The 17,232-nt window shown below is 40.6% G+C and overlaps 2 protein-coding genes and 1 long non-coding RNA gene across 3 annotated transcripts in view; 2 read left to right on the top strand and 1 right to left on the bottom strand.

Moving 5' to 3' along the window:
- Positions 1-407: 407 nt before the first annotated feature.
- gpd1l (glycerol-3-phosphate dehydrogenase 1 like) lies at positions 408-12,762 on the bottom strand. Its single transcript, XM_064343844.1, has 8 exons — positions 12,525-12,762; positions 11,082-11,259; positions 10,349-10,489; positions 8,000-8,138; positions 6,710-6,822; positions 4,505-4,741; positions 3,435-3,541; positions 408-3,332 (listed from the first exon to the last, which is right to left on the bottom strand). Exons 1-8 carry the CDS (start codon positions 12,566-12,568, stop codon positions 3,236-3,238), a joined length of 1,056 nt encoding a protein of 351 aa, XP_064199914.1. The 5' UTR covers positions 12,569-12,762; the 3' UTR covers positions 408-3,235.
- LOC135259449 (uncharacterized) lies at positions 4,646-9,249 on the top strand. Its single transcript, XR_010331279.1, has 2 exons — positions 4,646-4,783; positions 8,030-9,249. It is a non-coding gene; the product is annotated as an uncharacterized LOC135259449 (long non-coding RNA).
- Positions 12,763-13,685: 923 nt separating the features above from the next.
- osbpl10b (oxysterol binding protein-like 10b) overlaps positions 13,686-17,232 on the top strand; it is a 64,872-nt gene continuing 61,325 nt past the window's right edge. The window contains exon 1 of the mRNA XM_064343834.1: positions 13,686-14,424. Coding sequence (XP_064199904.1) covers positions 14,156-14,424 — 269 coding nt within the window. The 5' untranslated portion in view covers positions 13,686-14,155. The remainder of the gene's footprint in view (positions 14,425-17,232) is intronic.

Raw genomic sequence — 17,232 nt, 5'->3', positions numbered from 1 at the left:
ATCTTTTCACTAGTATTATGGATGTACTTCAATCACATAATCTTGGTGACTTGTCTTTCCGGAGGCACAGCTGTATAACTAACAGCCACAGTAACCATACCTGTATTTCAATTAGACTACAGTTACATAATTTCTTAAGTTTTCTAATCACAACAGAATTTCTGGAGCAGAAGAGCATTAGCTGCATAACTTTGTCACTGCTGTCCGCAGTGCCATCCAAGTAACTATCTGAAATATTTTTTATTTTCTTTTACCTTATTTTCATTTAAAAATCATAAGTTTACAACATTTAGTTAATTTTGTGCACTTTAACATTCTTAACACTTCAAAGGAGTCAACTTTGTAGACAACTTTACAGATGTCCACTTCGCAGCAGCTCTGCTGTGAAAAAAGCATTGACCACCAGCTGAAATGTGAGATTTTATTATATATTTCACTGGTTAACCTACAGGTTCAATCCGCTCCCCCTGATATGCTGAAAGCAATACACAGGTCCCACACCCTGAACATAGGACACAGGGAACTTTAAAGATACATTTTTTAAAAAGGTAGCACGAAGTGACAATACACATGATGTACTTCTCACTGACTGACATGCAGTATGATGGTACTGATAGACTGTAGTGTGTGAAGGTCTTTGCCATTCTGAATGCAGCAGACTTCTGCTTCCAGATTGCACAGTGGTTATTATAATGTCTGTGGGAAGTTTAAACGGATGCAACTGAAAATGAGGAATTATTCCAATTACTGTTTTAACCCAAGTACAAAAGAAAAATAAAATCTGACAAATAAAATAAGCATGAGAGAAATATAACAATACATTATCTGTTTTTAATTTTAAAAATGAATATGCTGTTCTGAGATTGGAGAAAGCAGTCACACAGGTTCTTCAATACAAATTCTCAGATCTCCCCAAAATACACAGGCCTACTGTAACTAACTTGATAAGTTTCACTTTCTGTCAGGCACTGCCAAGTTAAAAACTCACTTGCATATAATGTAAAACAAGCCCTGATAAACAGTTTTTTTGGGTTAAGAGGCAGCTGAAGATTCAACCTTTTCAGCATACTGCCTTCCTTAGTGGTGTTGTGTGCCGATATGCATACACAATTTCAATGGCAAAGGCAGCATACTGGAATTCATTTTAAGTCTCATCTTAACAGAAAAAGTGCAGATGTTTTACAGATGTAGATATTGAATCATTTTTCATTTATACGACTTAAGTTTTTAATCCCACGGACTGAAGTAAGAGCACAATCAATGTCTTTAAAATAGGAATGTTCACACATCACCCAGAACTACTGCTATGGCTTCTGTTTCAAACATATTCATAATTTGCCAATAAAAGACATACATGTACTCAACAGTGACTAGTCTATATTAAAAGCGATAAAAACAAAACAACAAAAAAAAAGTAGTGTACTGTTTTCATGGCTTGGCTGGTACTTGGAGGTACTACCCAGTTCCCGCCTTTGTTACTTAAAACCAAATGCGTAATCAAGTAGGCTATTTAGACAAGGTAAGGTTATTTATACTATGTACTATGAAAAAAGCATCTATGACAAAGAAGCTTTGCCTAAATTGTAGAACTAATATAAACACTTTGATATTGACCGAATTAATGCCATAGTTTTTCAATAATTAAATTGTGACAATGGACACATTGATAATGCTGGTAAATAAGTATATGTATGTCAACCAGGACAATGCCAATAATTGGAAAGTATGAGCACTGCATTTTCTAATAAATTCTGTGTTCCCATAGTGCATAAAATTTTATAATACTGTTCCCTTTATTATTCCCGTTATTAATGCTGAAATCGCAAGTATTGTACAATTTACATTTCAATTACAGTACTTGGCAGTGCTTATAGAAAAATAAAATATTTTAAATGTAGCGGGGATAACAGGCTTTTCAACTTAAAAATGTAAAAAATGTACATTTGTTTCAAATTGAATTCGTGTTACTGCTACTGCGATATAAAAAAAGTAAAAGAGGTAACACAGTAGTTTTGTTTATGATGTAAATCTGGTCAAATATTTAGTAAAGTAAAAATTCATGTATTCATACTGGAATGTTAGAGACTGAAACATATGGGTAGCACTCACAGAATGCATCCGTCCTTTATAAAGATTACAGTAACGCCTGAATTCCTCTGAAGGGTCAGACACAACTACATACATGCAGGGAAGTTATGAGACAGGGATTTTAAAATCTGGTTCTAGAGGGCCTCCGTGACTGTAGGTTCTTGTGCTTTTCTTCCAAATAGGAGCCAATTTATGCCTTGGAAACAACATTTTTGGCCAATAAATGACTTCACTTAAGTTCTTAAGTGCAACAGCACACAAAAAACAGTAGATATTGCAGCTATTCAAGACATGAGTTTGAGATGCCTTTTGTGTGGTCAAAACAAAAAGAAAATCGTTTTATGGTCATAAAAAAGATGTGCTTTGTGTATTAAAGAACTTCAGTATACACAAAATATTAAAATAGTTTTAGAAACACAAACTATAACTTTCAGATTCAATTTTATAAAAGTTAGAAAGGGAAACAACTGCACCCAAATTACTGCTCACACCATAGCCCAAATATAGCTGTACCATACATTTACCTGGACTGCATTTTAAGAAAACAAAAGAACTGTCAAACTTTGCACTTAGTCAGACAATTTAGTTATTTGTAGCATGTCAAAATAAGGGTTTATATTATAGCTGAAATGTGCATGTTTGCATTGTAGCTAAACTCTTGTCAAATAATGACGAGGTGAAAAAAACCTCAAAGGTGACCTAATTCCATGGTGTCCATGGCGACTGTCCTGTCAGCTGGAGGAATGGCACAGAATCATGATGTATAACCAGAGAGAGAAAACAGGCCACACCCCCTATGCAGTGCCTGGTAACGTGTACTAAGGTTATGGCAGTTGTTGACTGTATGCCTTACACAGGCCACAAAAAAGGTCATATTTGTGCAAACATATCAAATTTAGCCTTAGAAACCCATGTTCTAAGTGCATGCGGCCAGTCTGATGCCACATATGTGAGTTAGATATTGAATGTGCTGTGATTGGAAATTATCAATTTTATTTCTTTCTTTATATTTAACCAGGCAGGTCACTTAAGAAAAAATGCTTATTTACGGTGATGGCCTGGCAAAGTGCAGTGTGAAATATGCATCGTAGCCAGTCGAGGTATGGGGAAAAGGGATGAGGATGTGGGCCTTAGAGGAAGAGCATGTTCACATGTGCTCTGGGTGGCTCTGTAGGCAGGAGATCATCTGCTGGACTGGCTTCCCCTCAAAACAGATCTGGTACACCGCAGTGAACAGTGGGAACCTGACATGACATGAGCACAGGTTGAATGAGAATGGAATAGAAAAGCACACGGAGTGTCACAGCACTGCATGGTACACATGCACTCACTGACTCACTACTTACTTCTCCACTAGGTTCTTCTGTTTTAGAATGCGATAAACTTCAGCTGATGTGGCTGGACCCTGAAGCTTTTGCCCATTCAGCATTTCCTTTTCCAGCTCCTCGATGCTCTGAAGCAGAGAATGAATTCCATTATATTGAACATAAACTGGTTTTATTGTGGGGACTTTTATTTTGAAATTTTCAGTCCCTCGTGGAAGTCCGTACTACTGTTAGCTTCACAATAGTAAACTCAAAAATTGGATTTGTGAAACAAGATGGCAAGTTACATTTTGGGCAAGAGCATTTCTGGCTAATTTTTATTGGCTGGGTGTTTGGCTGTAATGCTGCAACTAAAAAAAAACGAGCAAGAGGACATTGTTTTGAGTGTGAGCAGAAAAAAAAATCAATGAGGAATCAGGGCAAATGTAAGTGCGCAGACCAAGTTTTGAGTGTGAAAATATCAAATCTGTACACAAGCAAGGGGAATTCTGCTCTCAAATTCATTTCTGACTCACTCTGACTCACTTTTGCCATTAAAGTTACACCATAGTGCACACACACTCCAAATCTACCCACATTTCTTATAACCCCTGACGAACTTCGCATCATCTTTTATAAGCCTTTCCAAGTTTTCAGTAGAATAATTCATTTGTAGGTAAAATAATGCAACATGATGGTGGAACTGTACTATTTGACAAGGAAAAAACCTCACTCCGACCAGAAGAGGGCACTTTTAAACTTCTCATTCAGGCTAGACCTGAAAGAATACCTGTGGACTCATGACTGTACCTCACCACCGTTTTGGATGTTACTAAGCTCTGCAGTGTGGCCGTTTGTCCTGCAGAGATGGAGAGAGCCTGAGAGGTGTAATGCAGGGCTTTTCCATTAGCACACATTAAATTAATCACCTAACAGAAGTAAAATCCAGGACATGTCATTTCCCATACAGTGCTTAATAGTGGGTAGTAGTCCTTAAGTTGGTGCTGCCTGCAGGTAAAAAAGCATCAAAGAGTTATGACCCATTGAAAGTTTAATTCATGCCAACTTCATCTCTACTGGCAGAGTTCCTGGTGCAGATGTGGCAGACCCACCTTGCCGGTCCTAGCGAAGGCCTCTGCAACGCGGCGGTTGCGGCCGCCGTAGCAGGTGGTGATGAGGTCGGCGACGCCGCAGCTCTCCAGGAAGGTGGCGGATGAGACCGCGCCGTCTTTACTGAACAGCCTGGCGAAAGTGATCATCTCCATCAGGCCCAGCCGGATCACTGCCGCCTTGGTGTTGTCCCCGCAACGCAGACCATCACAGAACCCTGCCCCCACCGCCACAATGTTCTGCCCAGTGACAGAGGGGAGAGCAAACATAATGTTTATCAGGTATGCCCCTCACCCAAGACTACAGCTGTCCTGACGGGCTAATTGGCCACAAACAACTGAGCCATTAAGTGCACTAATTAACCAGGCATACTTTCTCTTTGGAGAGGACAAGGAGAGCTAATTCACTGGGAGACCAAGTGCCATGGGCCACATTCATGTTGGGGATTTAAGTAGCACTGGACTGCTTAGAGGGGAGAGGAGAGCTGGCAGAAGATAGAGAAATATGTGCTCCAAAATTCAGCTTTGGGGAATTTCTAATAAGGGGATAGGACCTTAGAGTGGGAAAGGACCATACTGGTAATCTGCTTTGAAGAACCATAAACACTCTCCAATCAGAACATATCAACATCCTTTATTTAGAACATCTGTATACACAGTTCTTCGGTGTACTTTTTTGTAACTCTTGGTGTTTTTAACTAAGTGTTTTAGTTTAAGCTCCAGGCTTTTCGATGTCCGTACTAACACAACAAGGAGTAAGTCCTTCACGCCTGAGGGAGGAAACACTCCTCTGTAGTCTATTCAAAGCCAGTCAGACTGAATGAATTACATTCTGTCACAAAACCAGTATTTCCAGTGTGGAAATGCAAAGTCCCCACAGGTGAAAAGGTGAGAAAGATCTCAGAAACACTACACCACCGAGGTTTGACGGAACGGTTTGCGAGTCAGGATGATAATGTAAATATCCACTGGATCCGTTTAGTTTTATGTACAAGATGGCTTTAAGCATATTATAATAAGGCCAGGTATAGCTCCTCAAATGGTGGTGTCTTTGGCATTTGCAACACAATTTAATTCACCCAGCAGAAAGTTTCTGCTATTGCCCTGCGTATTTATCTCAATTCTGCTGGTGTGAACATCTAATGAAGTCGTTTCATTCAAATGATGGTGGGGGGACTGCCACTTCAGTCTCATTTGCTGGTTATTTTATGCAAAAGTCACCATGATTTTCCACTGCTTTCATCAGTGAAAGTTATTAGATCATATACTGTAAAAAGTACACATTAGTACAAACTATTTATACTACTTTAAAATGACGTGAAGTGGTGAACTTTGTACTAATGTGCATTAAAATAGCAAAATTATAGAAAAAAGCAAAAGCTGACCTGTTTCCATTATAATCCCATGTCTAATAGCTCACTTTAGCAATACCAAAGGCTCCCAGTTTTATTCCACTGTAACAGAAAACAATTTCAGGCTTTCTGTCTTGGTAAGACTTGAGTGACTTGTGATAACTCAGTGAGCAGGAGACAGCAGCAGTGCTGACTGCACTCAAAGTTCATCATCAGTGGACAGACTTTACTTCAGTTTGCCATCCTGCCCTTATCCTGTCTTATACAACAATATTAAGAAAGTTGCCAAAGCAGGTGTGCCTACAAATACATTACAAATAACATTACTGTTTCATTTCTGAAGGGGGAGACTGGGGGCAGAGAGAGAGAGAGAGGGAGAGGGAGCAAGCATCAACTAATGAAAAGAAGTGAAACATGACACTCGCTATATTGGTCTGCTTTCACATATTAATCAATTTCATATCCACTCCAAGTATAAGATGGATGGGCTTGTTTTATGTGGCCTGTAAGAGCTGAACATAAGTGACATCCTCATTTTTCTCCTATGAGGAGTGATACTTGTTGACAGTTGCTATCATTGAACTAGGAAGCTTTCCTGGGATCTATTCAATCCAAACACAAAAACCTGTCCTCTTGCACAACAATGGCTCATTAGAACTATGGATGCGGCCACCTCTTTTCACCCCTAAGATCACTCAAGCACATTTTCACAACATTTTCATCCCACTGTGATACAGTAGGGAATATGTAAATGCTGATACATATAACAGGGTTAGTCTTTCCCTGTTTTCCACACTTCTGCATGCACTGTAGAACAGACACTATTCTGGGTGTGGGATTTAAGGATGGAGGTTACCTTGAGGGCCCCACAGAGCTCCACAGTGTCAGCGTCGTCTACCACTGTGATGCGGAAGTTGGGTGTCTGCAGGAGCTCCTTGAAGAGGAGGCCATTTTCCATTATTTTACTTCCTGTGAAGCAGATGCACATTTATCAGCATTTTACACTATATGGCCATAAATATGTGGACACCTGACATCCAACATCTCATCTAAAATTATGGGCAATATGGAGGAGTTGGTCCACCCTTTACTGATATAACAAACCTCCACTCTTCTGGAAGGGCTTTATACGAATTGTTGAAGCACTGCTGCAGGGATTTCCTTCCATTCAGCCAGAAGAACATTAGTGATTGGGCGATTAGGCCTGGCTTGCAGTTGGCTTTCCAGTTGATCTCAAAGGTGTTGGATGGAGATGAGGCTTGGCATGTTCTTCCACACCATTCTCAACAAAACCATTGTGTTGGGGTACCATAGAATCGTCTAGTATGTGATTGTATGCTGTAGCACTAAAATTTTCCTACACTGTAACAAAGGGGCCCAAAACAGCCCCAGACCAAGGGGTGTCCATATACTTTTGGTCATATAGTGTATGTTCTCATATTTATCCCATACCCAACATAGTGCATGCAATAGTGTGAGCAGTATGGGTACTTGTGTTCACACTGCAAGTTGCTCTGGGGAAGACCATCTCCTAAATGCCAGTGAAACAAAGTAAGGACACTGGAACTGACTATACACTATCATTGTAAAAACCATTGTTTGCATGTCATAGCCCAGCAGAAAACACCTGTTGATCTCAGGCACTTGTAGCACACTGGAGTGACTTGGGTTATTCTGGTTCTTAAAGGAAAACTGTCCCCTTATACCTCCCAGAGTGCCCCTGGGGTAAGATGGACTGAAAGGGTAACCACTAATAAACAACATTTAAGAAGTGCCTTTGGATATGGTATCAGGAAGCACAGTATTGTTTACTTGAAAAATGGTTGGTTAAGTACTTGAAGGAGACACTCTAAAGCTGCTGTTTACTACTAAATACTTGATGGCTACATGCCAATGTTCTAATTGTTTTTGTTTTTTTGTTATTGTTCCTACATAACTTTTTAATAAAGGAGTGCATGGGATTAAATTTTTTATTTTTTAAAACATGGCATCGAATTAGGTATCGAGAATTGTGGAATTTCACTGGTATTGGTATCAACGACCAAAATTCTGGTGTTGTGACAGGAAGCATGCTTAAATCTCCCGTCAACCAGCAATTCTTCCTCTGTACTGACTGCTGGTTGTCACAGGCTCCCAGCAAACTTACCAATTGTGGTTTCGCAAAACTTTTCCGCAGCTACCTCATTGGCGATGTTGGCGCCCATTAAAACGCTGACGTCGATCCCCATCTTCTCCCGGATGATGTCAGAGATCAGTCGGATTCCTTCGGGACCCTCATCTATGCCCTGCCAAGAGGGGGGAATGAGAGGGAGTCACTGATCAGAGACAGCAGTGCCTGTCCCAAATGTCATACAGCATCTGTGCCATCACCAAAATGAAGGTCTGTCTTTGGGTGTTTCAATTGCACATGCTAAATCCTGCCATACTGGTACATCAAATTGAAATTTCCACTTTCTGACGAAGTCTATAGGGCAATGCTCAGAGTCAGACACTGCTTTGCACTGACTGAGGAATGTATCACCAAATTAATCAACTAATCAAAATGGAGACTAGGTCCTTTACTGGGATTGTTGTAATTAAGTAGTTTAAAAATGAATTAACAAATACCCAGTCCATATTTTATGTACATAGCAACTTGCCAATCAGCCCAGTCCCTGGACCTCCAGAGACCAATTTACCATGAAAAGCCTGATAGATTGCAGGTCTTCATATGTACTGATTCCACAGAAATTCCTTCCCCCTGATTTCTTGAATTTCATTTAAATCACATTCTTAACAAAAATATATTTTTCACCAAAATGTAATGAACATGCAATTAATTCTACATTTCGAACTGAAATGGTTGTAGAACATCTGTTGCCTCATTCTTTTATGCAATTAAGCAGATTCTACTGTAGTTACTTTACTGTGTCTAACATTGCACATAAACTTGAAAGTAGCCAAAACTTGGTGTCATTCAGGGCCAAATTGTACCAGTAAATGCACAGACCATTTCTATTTGTTTTACAGGTGTTTTTTGTTGCGCAAGTTCTCCTATAGGCAGCTCAAAAGACCACTTAGGTGGCCCTTCTAAGACATTTCAATGCAGGAAAAACCCTGGTAGTTTATGTCATTAAAGGGAGCTAACCAAACTCAAATCTCGTTTAATGATTGGCCTTAAATTAGATTTCTTTACACTCTCAGAAGTGAGAAGTCTTACCGTTGTGTCATCCTATGAACCAGCAATATCTGAAACGTGTGGTGCATTAAAAACTGGACAATATATACAGTATCTGCATACTTTGTAAACATTATAAGAAACTTGACTTGTTCAGTGCATTTATATTTGTTGCCTACAAAAAAACCAAGACATCCTCAGAAACACACCTGCAATTCAATAAAATTCAAGTGACACATTCTGTCATTTCCAATCTGTAAATTATAGACTGTTATACCATTGGAGAGAAAAAGAGGGAAGGACAGAAAAGGGGAAGGAGAGTAAGAGAGAGAAGGAAGGACACACTCCTTTTGGGGTAGAGAGAGAAAGACAGGTAGAGACCAGAAGGCCTCCCCTGTTAGCAGAGTAACCACATGTTGCTCACTGTCTCAATGCGGAATAGTTGCACTGTGTACATCCACCCCACCCCCTCACAGAACCTCCATCTCAAACCACAGTAAATATAGCCTCAATCATGCAAGCGGGAACATTGTACAGGCCTGTCTGATCCCTGACCCTGCCATACCTCGAGTCACCCACACACATACAAACACACTGTACTGTCACAAATCAGGGCTTGTATAAATAAAAAAGTCTCTGGAGCACTGGAGACCAGATTTAGGAGAGAGGTCGTCTAACACCTCTCATGTCTTATAAAAGCCCTCTATGCAGGCAGAGTTGTCAAAGTGTGGAATAGTCTGCCAGGCCATGTGTTAGCGGCAGAGACGCTTAGAGTGTTCAAGTTCAGACCTGCCACATACTGGACACTCAGGACTGTAGACAAATTATGAGTCTAGAAAGGATGAATGGCTTGTTTTTTGTCATCAAATATTCTTACGTAGTATGCAGAGTTGAGATGGAGAGGGATGGTAAGCAGATGTTGTGGTTATTACTCAAGAGAGCCTGGTTTCTTGATAATCTTCAGAGGCCACAAGTAGCTATGGTTTCTTAATTAAAAATGCAGCCGATGTAAATTTCAGATAAGGTTTTTACTGAACCCCTTCTTCTCTGGGACATCAGAGATCAAACTGTCCACAGTGACTACATCACATTTGCTTGTGATTGCACAATGGTTTTTCAGGGTTCAGCAATAAGAGCAATCTTACCCAATCCCCAGTGCACATACCATCTAGTAGCCTTACTTTTTACTCATACATCCAGGTAATTCTTCAGTGCTGAAGTTGTCAATGTAACTAAATAAATTCTGCACTGAGTCATTACATCAAAGAATGGGTTAGGCAAGTAGTTATATGTAACCAGCAGACACTGAATGAATGAATGACTCTGTAGTGAGCGTACCTTGATGAGGGTAATGCCACGGGCCTTCTCTGATACACACCCCACCATCTCATCGCACAGTTTCCTGATGAACTGGTGTGGCACTACAAAAACCAGCAGGTCTGCGCCCTCAGCAGCATCCTGGAGTTTGGGCACTGCAACCTGGGCAGGGAGAACAAACAGGGTGGATAAGAGGCCTCCTCCAATAGGAACACCCCAGTGGGTATGTTACTGTGGGTATGCAGTGCACCAAAGTCAGTGTGTTAACTTTCCTGAACAGCTGTTTAACCTGTACAGTGCAGGCCACCTGTAGTTTTTTCAGAAATTTTTTTTCAATTTACCTACAATAACACAAAAGGTTTTACACAAAAGTATAGCCACGAGTTTCCTCAAAATAGCTTCCTTTGGCTTTAATAACAGTTCAATGAATTATTGGAAATCTATCCAATCATCTTGTAAAGTGAGAAGTAGACGGGTGGGAGGGACGTGGAGGGGTAATTACATTGAGTGAGATTTTATTTAAAAGGAAACATCCTTGGGGCAATTCAAATTCATGCTAATACCCTAATCTAGGCAGGTAGTCTATGGGTCCCAAAAAAAGCTTCTTAAGCTTCTTTTCAACTTCTTGTGAGGAATAACCTTGCCACAATATGTTTACTTGGCCCCCCAAATCTATGCCTAACACCTTCTTCTTTGCATATGGAGACAATTAAGTGTTTTTAATTCTTCTGAATTAGACCCGACATTCTCCTACCACATTGTCTGGCAGTTTGTATCCAGGCAAATACTTGATATTCTCATGGTCTGTGTTGATAATGTCTGTCAGTTTTCTGCCATTGACAGTCTCCTCAAAGACCCACATCTTGACAGTGGTGGCAAAACGCTGCATGGTCTGGGCGTTCCTGCCGATGATCCGGGCAATTGCTGAACCCCTGGGGAAAAGGCCAAAACCTCTCTACTGTTAAAACATTCCAGTAACACCTTGGAAAGTCAGTGGCCAAAATTGTTCTCATACTTGATAATGGTGAGCAAAGAAGGTTAAAATTAACAAAATGTAATGAACTGTTTTGTACTCTCAAATAAAAAAAAAATATTACATTTAAATACAGTAGCTCAGGGTAAAACATTTTGTTTAACAAGTACTGTTTTTCAATTAGACGTCATTATAATTCACACCCATAATAAATATTTTCAATAAAATTCAACAAAAAGAATCCACATCCCATTTCAAACTCCATCATGCGCACAGGTTGTGATGTGAATAGCAAGCTAAACCTAAAATAAAAAAAAAGCTGTGACAAATTATAGGCTAATGAAGAAAGATAATTATCAGCAAGGGCTTTTTAACAGAAAGTATTTTTTTGTATACTTGTATGGTACTTATATGGTTCGTTTACAAACCTGACATTTAAATAATATGTTCACCAATCTCATTAAACGCTATAAAAAACAGCAGTATAGTGTTACACACATCTTAATGTGTAATATTATTAATAATATTTAATTGTGTAGTTTTTGTGGTTAACCTGAAAACAGTACAAAACAAATGACATCAACAGAGTAGCATACGAAAAGACGGGGACATAGCCAGTATCATTACTTGAAACGCCTATAATGATATGGGGAAAATTAATAAGACTAACACTGATTAATGCTGTAAAAATTACCTACAATACCAGATACTAAAACATTATGATAAATACACGTTCGCCAATAGTGAATTGTAAAAAGCTTCAACTTCACTGTGTACAGGATTAACTTAAAACTAATTTACACATGACGTGGCTTTCCAAAGAGTAAGTACAGTGCAGTACGTACAAAAGTGTACCATTCCTGTACCATCCCCATTGCCTTAGATACCGAATGAAACTATTTCTGCGCTGTATATTAACTTAGTTTAATTTACAGTACAGATAAATTGTTAGCAGGCTAGATAGCCAGAATATTGAGGTCATTAGATAGGTAGAGAATGTGTAACAGCAACCTGTACAGTTAGTGAACTAGTTAAAGCATTCACTGTGTCATTAAAAGAGAATATCACCACAAAGAGAAACCAGATGAACAGACCTATGTGACATTGCCATGCTTGGCTAATATTCTGTAGATAGATCAATGCATCTTTCTTGCTAACGAAACTAGCAATAGCTAGAACTAGCCGACTGGTTACCAGTAGGCAGCACAGAATGCGCTCACTCACCAATTTCCTGAGCCAACAATACACACTTTTAGAGGTGCAGCCATAGTAGATATCGCTACTTTCCCTGATACGACTAACTGGAATTCCCAATTGAATTATGTAAAATTAAAAGATGTCGGAGCACGCTCCGTTTCCAGGTGCATCTACTGAGACTTGTAGAATTCGAAGCGGGTGCTCACAAGACCGCTACAAATGGCATCATCACGAAGTTGTCGCGCTAAAGGATTTTGGGAGCTGTAGTTATTAGCTATCTACACGGTCTATGCACGGGAACAACGCAGGTCAAATGGCAGGATTTTAATCAAAAGGCTTATTGAAGAAGACTTTGTCAACTTCCTTGGTATTTTCAGTTCAGTGGTTTTCAGGGGAAAAAAATGTATTTATTAATTGCAGTTGATTAGATTCCATGCAGTTAATTATTTGATCATGCCATTACAAATAATTTTCTTTCTCTGTCTGTCTGTCTGTCTGTCTGTCTGTCTGTCTGTCTGTCTGTCTGTCTGTCTGTCTCTCTCTCTCTCTCTCTCTCTCTCTCTCTCTCTCTCAAACATATAAACAAATGCACGTAGTCTATAATCTTATGTGTAAGCTACCTTTAGCCATGCTCCATGCTCATGACCCCTGGAGACTTTGAATGTTCATGTAGGCAAAACTGCACTGATGGGACTCTGCTCTTCTGGGATAGCAATGTTGTATGGGAAAACATGACACATAACCATGGGGATTGAAGCAAAGTATCCTTCCACACTGCAGCCTATGCTACCACTGTGTCCTTCTGTCTAAATAGACATTTGTACTTCAATCTACTTTCCTACTCAGCAAACATGCAGTGCCCAGCTGTCCACTAGTGGCCCAGCACAGCTGTCGGTCCGCCAGTGTTTTGTAAATTGCTGCTATAGCAGTTCAAAAGCAGCTGAGATGAAAATCAGCTGTCAAACTGTATCCTCCAATAATACACCTATACTTCTTCTGTGCCCTCCTATAAAGCAGCCTTGTCCTTCAACAGAACACCTACGCTACTACTGTGGGTATCCTACAAGAACCACAGCTCAGGCATTTACATGACCAATAAGATACGCATAAATGGTTTTTCTTTTCATGTAACCAACCTGTTAGAATGATTTCTCTCCTGTTTTCAAAATAATATTTTTTTATATAATATAAAAAAAGACCAGGATCCTTGGCATAATATTGCATGAAAAGTGTTAATATCTGATACGTCTAAATAAAAGCTGAATCGGCATTTTCAATATAACGGGTTACTTGTTAGCTTTCCGTGGAACTTCGAACCGGTTTCCCAGGACTAGGCTGCTGTAAAGATACAGTTTCTAGCTGCCAGATTGGACTATAATACAGTATCCGGGTTGGCATAGGGGTGGTGGGAGTGACTCTTCTGTGATTTCCAATAGAAAAACGTTGAAACGGACCACAGTGCCACCACTGCAGCGAGCGTGGAAAATAGTCCTCTTTGTAGGCAGGGAATATGGTCTGCCACGGTGTCAGAGTGAGAAAAGCATCTAGTCAGAAAAATATGACTACTGAATTTGTTAAGTTATTGGTTTAACGTGTGACACTGCGCTCTTTTCACGTATGATCTGACGAAATACGAATCGGTTATCTCCTTCAGAAACATGGAGAAAGCGCTCGGCGGTTCCCATCCAGGGAATTCGAAAAGCAACTCTGGGTCCGCCTGTTCTTCGGATCCGGGGAATTCAACACAGAGGCTCGGGAGAAGTGGCTCGCACAGTCCGGGTTCTGGATCATCTGGAAGCCCGGCTGGAGGGGGAGGGAGCTGTGGAGGAGTATCGAGAAACAACGGCTGTATGCAGCAATCCCGCAAGCGGTATCTCGAAGGAGTGTTGAGTAAATACACAAATCTCCTCCAAGGTTGGCAGAACAGGTACGGTGCTGTTAATTTAACAACACTATCAAAAGCACCCTTCGTGATGCATCTGCTACTGCATCGACAAAGTTGCGTGGTTAGTGTAGTAGTTTGGGTGTAGTTTGTCACCGGTCAATAACCGTAATAAGTCTGAATTCCCTTATTTTTCTGTATTTTACGCTTAAATATTAAATAGCTAAAATTAGTTGATTAACTGTAAAAACGAAAAGCAGCAAAGTATCAATTGGTACTATGAGCATTATTTCCAGCTACAATCGCATATCATGCCAGTGTTTGTCCATACGCACAGGCGCACTATTGTCTTGAGTAAAATGTTCTTTGCCACGTTTACCGAAATTGAAATGCCCCCCTTTGCCTTTCCATAATTACATGAAATACAGGGGAAATACAGTGTTGCATAATAATGAATTTACTCACACTGGCACATTCTTTATTGGGTGCGCTAACCAATATTACGCTTATGCCATTAGACCAGTCATTACTTTGTGAAGGCTCAGCGACTGAACGCCTTTGAATGGAACAATGCACCCTGTTGCTACACTTCATTTTGTTTCTCTTTTGCTTTTCACATTGCACAACGTGGACTTTCCAGATGGATGTGGCTCATGGCATGGATTAGAATTGCAATGTTGCAATGGGTCTTCAGTATCAGAGCCACACCACAGCTGGTTTTGTGAAAAGATAGCCCACCCTACCTGAAAGTGAGAAATCGCACATATTTGTAATTACATTGCTTGTTTTGTGTTTTGTGCAGGATCTCTGTTTTTAATATATTCTTCTCAGCTTGGTATATATGTTTACCAGGCAGGTAATGGCCCTGCAAAACTGGTGCACGGTTCAATGGCTAAGGAAACTGTAAGATATATATTCTACTCAAGCTGCGACAAGGACTTTGAGTCCAGGTCACAACTAGCCTGTTAGAAACTGCATGCCATTTGACCTCTTCTGCAAATCATACATGCTGCAGCTTGAAGAGCATGCAGAGTGCCCGAAACAGTTAGCAATAATTCCATCTGAACAATCACAAAACCATCTGCAGGTCAGTCCGGCTCAGGCTTTGGATCAGAGTCTGCAATGTATTATGGTTTACAGTGAAATAAACAAAAAACAACCATTATTGGACCGGTGACATGGTTAATACATGCTGGTTGACAGTGCATCAGAGAGAGGCACAATCTTAATTAACTTTGATTGACAGTAATGTGTGAATGGTTATTTCAAATTATTTGATGTTTGGGCTATTGGGATGTGTGTGTGTGTGTGTGTGTGTAAAGTTGTGGAGTACACAGCCAAATCAAGAAAAAAAGAGTCCCAAACATATGCATACTGTGTATGTGTATATATATGCAGCTGATTTGGGAGAGGGTTGACATCCATGGTTCTACAAAACACACGGTGTTCCCAGCCTGCAGCCCCAGCCTGAGCTGGAGGAAGACACACCATATGCAGCTTTGACAGGCAGACCCTAATGGATCAGGGTGGGTCCCCTAACTGACTGAACCCTATCCTTGTGCAATGCAACCGGTAACTGCACGTCACCCTGCAGGGCTACTGGCCAGTTGGCACTGGCATGGTCCGGATTCGGTGTGTGTCCACGGGCTCACCAATGTACTAGAACAGTAGCAGGGTGGACTCGGTGTTGTGAAATTAGTACATCATGATCTGTGCACCCTGATTAACTGGCACAGTGTGGCGTATGTTGATGTTACAGCATTGGGGTTTGGTGTAATTGGCACAGTGTGGTGTGTGGACTTGTCTGGTGAAACCCAAGTTTAATTCCTGGTCATTCCTGGCCATGTATGCTGGGGGCTAGTGGGTGCTTGCCATTGAACACATGCTGTGATCAGGGTTTTTGAGCACTCCCCCACCCCATCCTTTTTTGCAGATTGTGTGTCTTCTATGACTAAATGGGGAGTTGATTGACATAACTGTAATTCCCTTACCGACATGGTGGTTAGAATAAGGTTGGGATGGTAATGCTAATCAGCCCTGCTGCTCCAGGATACCTGGCTGCTTTGATTTTATTACTTGCATGGGCTCCTGGCTGCTCTGTGGATCATCTCTAATGTTAGTGCTTTGGGGATAATCGCAAGCTATGGTTCAGTTGCACTTCACACATTACAAGTTATGCTGTAGGTTTGGTTTGAGTTGCTGTTGTTTGGTGCAGTACCTCAAATACTGTTAGAATACTGTTAGCTAATCAATTATAGCAGTTGATTACACAGTTATCAGACTTCACCTGGCTAGATTAGTCTGATATGGGTCCTGATTTTAAAGTGAAAACAAAAATTGGCAGAGCTTGTGACTCTCCAGGACCAGGGTTGCAAACCCCTGCTTTAAGACATACATTATTTGGCTTGGTGCTCCTGGGCTCTTGAGTTTAGTGAGAGCTGTCACAGTCCAGGTTGGCTCGGTAGTGTGATAGTGGGGTTTTGGCCTGAGCTAAATTGAAGTTGTACTGCTTGTTGGCCACGCAAGATGAGAACAGTGGTGCTATTTCTTGGGAGACTACATGCTCCCAGAAAGTTGTCAGATATCTAGTGTTTAGATTATGGCCTTTGAGAGAGAAACAGTGAATTGGATACAATCTAATATTTGCCTACCCTCCTCTCATGCCGATACCCTAATCTAGGCAGGCGACCTATGGGTCCCACCTCCTGAACAGCTTGCCTCAGAAGAGACGAACCAGAAGACAAAGCTATTTACGGGGAGAGAGGCATGGCTACAGAATTCACAAAGATTTTAAGTTTGAATGCAATCTGTGACATTTAATTGAAACCATTGTTTGAAAGTTTTCTATATTGA

Source organism: Anguilla rostrata, chromosome 1 (assembly GCF_018555375.3).
Source record: "Anguilla rostrata isolate EN2019 chromosome 1, ASM1855537v3, whole genome shotgun sequence".
Classification (NCBI taxonomy): Eukaryota; Metazoa; Chordata; class Actinopteri; order Anguilliformes; family Anguillidae; genus Anguilla; species Anguilla rostrata.
This window is presented reverse-complemented; position numbering and strand designations above follow the sequence as displayed.